This window comes from Cryptomeria japonica, chromosome 10, assembly GCF_030272615.1.
Source record: "Cryptomeria japonica chromosome 10, Sugi_1.0, whole genome shotgun sequence".
Classification (NCBI taxonomy): Eukaryota; Viridiplantae; Streptophyta; class Pinopsida; order Cupressales; family Cupressaceae; genus Cryptomeria; species Cryptomeria japonica.
Genome location: NC_081414.1, coordinates 93,468,563 through 93,476,049, shown reverse-complemented (window position 1 = coordinate 93,476,049; position 7,487 = coordinate 93,468,563). Strand labels below are relative to the sequence as shown.

The 7,487-nt window shown below is 38.4% G+C and overlaps 1 protein-coding gene across 1 annotated transcript; it reads right to left on the bottom strand.

Moving 5' to 3' along the window:
* Window positions 1–3,548: 3,548 nt before the first annotated feature.
* Window positions 3,549–6,062, bottom strand: LOC131042118 (phytochrome A-associated F-box protein). Its single transcript, XM_057975437.2, has one exon. It carries the CDS (start codon window positions 5,826–5,828, stop codon window positions 4,341–4,343), a length of 1,488 nt encoding a protein of 495 aa, XP_057831420.1. The 5' UTR covers window positions 5,829–6,062; the 3' UTR covers window positions 3,549–4,340.
* Window positions 6,063–7,487: the final 1,425 nt, after the last annotated feature.

The window sequence follows — 7,487 nt, the reverse complement described above, 5'->3', positions numbered from 1 at the left end:
CTTACAGAGATTTGTATGGTTATGATGCACCGAGTTTCCTGGATTTATTGTTGAGCGATTGCAGAGTGCAGAGTGCCTAGTACTGGGGATTTGTTACAAGAGAACCCAGACATTATGAGAGCTCTTCGCGAGAACATCCAGAAAGCTCAGAATTAGCAGAAACAGTATACTGATCAAAAGAGGGTTGAGCGAGCATTCGACATTGGTGATATGGTATATCTGATGCTTCAACCCTATAGGCAGTCCACTTTGAAGCAGAAGGGTGCAGAGAAACTCAAGCCATGCTATTATGGACCATTCATGATTGTCAGGCGTGTTGCTGAGGTGGGTTATGAGTTAGATTTACCAACAGATAGTAAGGCTCATAATGTGTTCCATGTGTCACGCCTTAAGAATGCATTGGGACAACATATAGCTTCTTCAGCAGTCCTACCACCCCTAGATGATGAGGGGAAATTAGTTAGTGCTAGTACCTGAGGCTATTCTGGAGTTCTCAGAGAGTCATTTGCGAAGAAGTGTCATCAGGGAATTTTTTATTAAATGGAAGGATCTACCGATAGAGGATGCTACTTGGGAAAGTGATAGCATTTTACAGCATCCAGCATTGAGTTTGCTCAAGGATAAGCAAATTCAAGGTTTTAGAGTTGATGAGTTAACTTATTTTCTGGACCCTCGTAGGCTAACAGGGTATGGACAGAGGGTCATGGGGACAATGGATGGAGGATGATGTTCTTCAATTCAGGGTTGGGTTCAATTCAAGCTTCGTTTGAGCAGTTTCTGACTCCATTTGAGGGATTTGCTATTTATAGCATTTGGGCTACTTATAGATGGGAAGTAAGTTACTTTTAGGCAAGCCCCTGGTCGCATGGGTTTTGGGAGCTTTACCTCCAGCTTTTGATGGTTCATCTTTTGGAGTCATATTGAGAGATTAATTTTTCAATGAATTACAGGCAATATTTAATTAATGGCGTTTATTATAAAGTCACATTAACTTTTTAATAAAATATTTCACTTGAATTTATTTAAGTGATTTATTATTTTTCTCCATAGTTGGGCGCCCACATTAAAAGTGTTTTAACGCTTAATGATATTTTTCAAACCCTAAAAGCAACCCTAGTTAAAAAAAACGTGGGTATTTGCATAAAGTCGCCCCCTTGAGAACTCAAACATCATTAATTTGCTGATCATTTGACTCTTCCTCTCTGAGCTTTGGAGCTTGAGGGTTTCAGACTGGATTCTTCATTGGAGAACGTCTATTCTTCAGTGCATGGTAATGGTGAGACTGTGAAAAACCAATTGAATTTTTGCAGTTGTGGTTGGCTTCATTCAGAAGTCAAATTGGTGATGATTGCAGGCAGATTTGGCTTCTGGTAATGGTGAGACTGTGAAAGATCAATTGAATTTTTGCAGTTGTGGTTGGCTTCATTCAGAATTCAAATTGGTGATTGCAAGCAAATTTGGCTTCTTACAGGGCAGATCTGTTGTAGGTTTTCTTATTTACTATTATTGCTGTTAATTTTTTGTGGTTTGGAAGCCTCCTTTCCCAAACACACAGCTTGCTCATTAAACTAGCAAGCTTATCATGTTTGAGCGTCTTATTATTAAAATAAGAGCAGATCTGAATTGTTTCTTGAATAAAAATCAGAACTTTGTAAGTTGATGATTTAATCTAAATCTTTTTCATTTCAATAAATTGGCTAAAGGACCTACATGTATGGCTTCTAAAATCTCCAAAATCTCCAATTTATTGTTTCAGCTGATTATTTCATGTATTATTACAGGTATGGCTTCTAAATTCTACAATTTATTGTTTCAACTGATTATTTCATGTATTATTGATTATTTCATGTATTATTACAGATATGGCTTCTAAAATCTCCAATTTATTGTTTCAACTGATTATTTCATGTATTATTGATTATTTCATGATTTATATTGGTATGGCTTCTAAAATCTCCAATTTATTGTTTCAGCGGATTATTTCATGATTTATTTCAATGTGTTGAAAATTAAGAAACCCCTTCTTTCATGTATTATTGATTATTTCTGAAAGACCATCTTTAATAATTAAAAATACAAAAAAAATTACAAAAATTATAGCAGGTTGAAGAATTGAACCAGCGAGGGTGATGAGCAATGGTTCATCGCAGGTTCACATAATTAACCATGGCATCAATGAGATTTAACGAATAAATCTTGTTAGGTATGCGTTCAAGAGATACAAATGCATTTTGACTTAAACCGTTCAAAGAAATATCCAAGTATTGGAGAAGGTAATCAAGAGAACTAATAAATACCAGTGCTAGATATACTAGTGATTAGCTAAAGGAGACACAGAGAGATTAATGTGATACTTGATTTCATCACAAGGATTTACACACAAATTCTACCTGGAAGCTAAGAATATAGAAAAGCAAAACCTCTTCCCTAATACAAATTCAAGTATGCAGTGCAGATGCATCAAAAACATGTGGTTGGCAATACCTTTAGCCATTGCAAGATTCTATTATTTCCTCTTTCTCTGGATTTATTCTTTAACTCAGGATATCTGAGAAATGATTCCATAGTTCTCTTCTTCAGATATCTTCATTCTGGTGTTGGATCATAGAATATGATAAAAATGTTGACGCAATCTTCATTCTGATGTAAACATACTCAGTCAATTCTAGAAACTCCAAGCTAATAATGGTAGGAGTTGTTTGTTTTTCGAAACAACAGAAAACAACAAAATTTTAGAACTTTGATTTCAAAAATAATTAAAATTCTGTGGCCCCTTGCTTCGGAATCCCAGGGACTCTGCTACCAGTGGAGGATGGTCTAAGTCTTCCATTCAGCATTTCCTAGGAAGGACTCTAGTTGGCTAAACACTGGCAAATTCCCTTGGCCAGACACTGGCAAATTCTTGCAGCTCGCTATTTCTCCTGTTCATGTTCTGCAGCTTCCATAGAAGTATGAAGAAAACATTGCCGTTCTCACTGGTTGGGAGTCGAATGAAGATTCCACCACGATGATATTTGGGGGAAGCCTGATGCTCAGAACCTTCCTTTACCTACATGCCTACATAGCTTTGACTGCTTAAATTTTTTTATGGACTTGGCCCTTGTTATTTCATCTGCTAGACTCTGTAGGCGTGCCTTCTACAAACCTTTTATCTTTTATTAATATAAAGTTTAATAGAATGTATTCATAAGAAAATTGTTATTATATTTTAGTGTTCCTCTGTTTAGGAGCAGTTGAAAAGCTACAATCCATGAAGTTCATATTAACCGACTAGTTTAAGGCCGGACATACCCGGTCTCCAGCTCCATCTAAACATATGTTACATTCTGAAGCTTGAAATGTGCAATGAGAATCAATTCCAGAAAAACTTCTCTATTTTTTTGGCTGCTTTCCAGAAAAAAAAAATGAAGAATAATATGATTTTATTCCCAAGAATGGAAGATGAAAGCAATCTTACACAATATATTTTACAGTCAATTTATCTGACCAGTTTATAGAAAATGACAATTAGAAGCTAGGATTGAGATATTTTATATAATCAGAAAGAATGGAAGATGAAAGCAATCTTGATTTTATTCCCAGTAATGGAAGATGAAAGCAATCTTACATAGTATATTTTACAGTCAATTTATCTGGACAGTTTATAGAAAATGACAATTAGAAGCTAGGAATGAGGTATTTTATATAATCAGAAGTTTTAAATAAGATAACCAGTCCGTATAAAATCGTGCCAATGAAATGCTGTCTTAAAGAAACCACCCAAAAAAATGTGTTCCTGACAGGCAAGAACAACTGCCAAACTTCAAAGCCTGGCTGAAAGAACTGAACTTTAATTCTAACTAGTTCTAGGGCAATAATCTAAAAAGTACAATAACGTGAATTAGTAAATCGCAGAAGATGACCTTATGGGTATTGTGCTTGTAATCGTGTATGTAGGACTGGTGCGCATTATTGTCGCTACTACCTCACCCTGTGATGGGCATTTTATTTGTAGCCATTTAGTTAGAAAGACGCCTGCAAATTGGTCAGAAACATGCCTGAAGGGCAAAATAATCTGTCTTTCTTTGAGATGAAATCAGCCACCAAACTCCCAAAATCCCCTCAAGAATCCATAAATACAGCTACAACAGAATGTATATCTTAGCATTGGCTGAGATTCTCCTTTAAAACACTCTTCAGAAATCTCAAAACACTTGATCGACCAAACTTCAATAATCTTCCAGGATCTTCTTCACCGACTGAAATACAATAGCTAACGCCGTAATAAAACAGCTATCCAGTACCACTAATCATTTTCTTTTTAAATCTAAAATTCAGAGACTTTCTTCATCAAAATCCAATTAAGTATACATTGGCCTGTCCGTCCAGGCCCCAGCCACATGCCCATTCTCACAGACATAGGCCCTAACAACAGGCTCCCCATCATCGTGATACTCAAACGACTTCCTCAAACAGAAAGTAGTCAGCATGTCCCACGTGCCATCTGAGTTACAGAAAGCACAACTCATCTCACTTTTCTTGGCTTTCATGTCCTTGATGTTCCTCCACACAGATGAATTTTTGAAATTCTTAAAAATCCCCCTAAAAAGCCTGTAACTCCTCTTCTCCTCTGAGTGAATGCAGCCAGGCAAATCACATATATAGAGACAGTCCCCACGAAACCTGCTCTGCAGAAGCTTGTTGCCCTGCTCTCTTGAAAGATTCCAGGCACCAGTGGCCATATGAGGCCAAATCGATTGGTGTTGATGTCCTTTCTTCCTCTTCTTTGCATCGAAGTTCATACCACAGCACTCATCGGACAAGAAGTAGGGGCTATCTTTTCTCTTTGCCTCAAGCTCACTGGACTCACTGGAATTGAGCATTTCAGATGAAAAATGGCCTTCAGAAGGTTTTTCACAGCCTGATCCTGAACGGACTGCATGCGCACTCTCTCCAGGTGGGTATTGCTCAAACCCACATTTCTCCTCCCTGGGACCATGCTCATTTTCTCCATCCGACTGTTCTGTCACAAGACTTGAAACTTGACCCACGTTACGGTTTTCTGCCGAGAGTGGGTCTGAATTTGCAGAACCGCAGCTTTCTCCATGTGGGTATTGCTGAAATTCACGAGGCTCCTCCCTAGTATCATAACCACTTCTTCCGTCTGTAGAAAGCCCTGAGGATTTTCGTCCACTAGAACATTCAACCGAAGCTACTCCCGACTTGTCAGCAGTCGCACTTTTGCCCTGTGGGTATTGCTCAAATCCTAAGTGTTCCGCCCCCACGCCATGCCCGTTTTCTCCAACTGGAGCTTCCTCCGCCTTAATTTGCGAAGCCTCCTCTTTGCTAGGGTTTTGAGCAAACCCTAGCCCGGCCTGAAAATCAGTATGAAAATGCAGATCATCAAACGCAGTCCAGTGGGAATGGATTTCGCTGGTTCCTTCGTCGCTTGAAGATTTTTGCACTGGACGGGTTTCGATCTTGTAGTGTTCGCTGGGCCCAATATCTCGCTCGAGGCCATAATCCCAGCTATCTAATAAAACCCCAGCGTGCCAGAGGCCAGGGCAGCACACAGCAAGCTTCTGAAGCGCTGCCCACCCACCCGGCGGCTCCGCCAATTTAACAGCGGACCGTGGCGTCTGCAACAGATCGGCTACAACGCTTGGGATCTCCACTATACACTTCTTCTTCCAGCAGATTGTTCGTATTATGGAGCTGAACTTGGTGCACACGCAAGCTAAATTAGCCAAATATCTTGGATCGCCTTCAAGCTTAGAAAATATGTTGAGGAGAATGTCCTCTGAAATCGCTGTAAATGCAGCCACTTCCTCCTTCAAGTGTTCCTCCATGGCGATCACAGAACATTAGAAAAGCCCAAAAGATTTGTATCGAAACATTGGGTCATTGGCATATTAGCATCATGTCTGATGTTAAGATTTGAATGAACTGAATGATGATGTATGGAGGAAGAGACGGGTTCCTTTAAAGTACATTCGAAGATGAAAAGGTAGGGAGTGGGTGTGATGGGCATCTGGGCCATAGGATGTGCTGTTCCAAGGTGTAACTGAAAGTGGACGTCAGTCACCGCCTCCACTGGTGGTGTATATTCAGCGATTAGATTGCAAGCGTCCCATCGTTTTGGGTATAAGCAATTATTGGTTTTTTTATTGAATATGAAATTCTTGGATTAAACTCTCTGTTTTTTATTTGTTTCAAGATTGATTTGTAGCACAACTCTACCTAAAGCTTCCATTACAATCGATATTTGTTAAATACTAGCAATTGCATCTTGGTGTGCAATGGGTACACCGAATAGGTGTGGAAGGTCAATTACAAAAAAATCATCTTTTTTTGCATACATTTGTGAAGTACGAGGTAAATTAATAAAGCTCATTTAGAAAATGATGTTGCTTATGTAATAATGGCCACAACAAAGAAGTGATAGGTTTAAGTCAATTGTGCATTCATTGTAGGAAACAAAACATAGGTGAAATAAAACCTTTGAATCAAGAAGATGATTGGACTCCATACCAAAAGTCTCATGTTATGTTTGCAATAGTGAGAGGGAGAGATGGATATATAAATAGAGTGAGAAATGTCTAGAGATAAGGGAAGATAGGAAGAGAGAGATGGATCTGAAAATGAAGAGAGAGAGAGAGGGGAGGGGGGTGGCAGACTAAGATAGAGCTAGGGATGAAGATAGAGTGAGAGTGGAAGAGGGAGACAAATAGAGATGGATAGATAATAGAGTAAGACATGTCTAGAGTTAGGGGAATGGAGGAAGGGAGAGAGATATATAAATAAATATGGAGAGAGAGAGGGGGGGGGGATAGAGGGGGGGAGAGAGTGACATAAGTATTGAAGAGATAAACATATAGAGAGGGAGATAGAAAGGAAAAGATATATAAAAGGTAGAGGTCTAGGAAGAAGGAGAAGGAGAGGTAGAGATGGAGATATATGGACAGGTAAAGAGAGTGAGACATATCTAGAGATAGGGGAAGAAAAAGATAGAGGTAGAGATGAAGATAGAGTGAGATAAGAATATGATGACAAATAGAGAGAGAGAGAGAGAGAGAGAGAGAGAGGAACATGTCTGGGCCAATTTGCAATTAACTCATCAACAAAGATGTTTCAACATAGGTTGACACCTAGTATGGTGTCTCTAGTTTTGGTAAATTATCTTTCAACCAATTGTAATAGTTTTCACAAAATATTGAATTATTTGTAGTTGACTTGCCCAACTGCATTTTTTTCATCGCATATGGACTATCCTTTAGTTCCTTTATTCACTTGTCAAGATATAATACATTTAGGGATTTTGTAGAGAGAGTGCCAAGGAAGCTACTTAGAAATTGCATATGAGGTATGATTTTTTACTGAATTAACTTTTGTGCATTGATAATCACATTCTAAATATATTAATATGTATAAGATAATATAATAATAATAAAAAAAGAATTACAAAGTTTCTTGGAGGAGGAACTATTATTAAATAATATTTTAGTCCA

What these genes read in the sequence shown, in the direction of transcription:
- LOC131042118 (XM_057975437.2), bottom strand. Translation starts at nt 5,828, where the DNA reads ATGGAGGAACACTTGAAGGAGGAAGTGGCTGCATTTACAGCGATTTCA.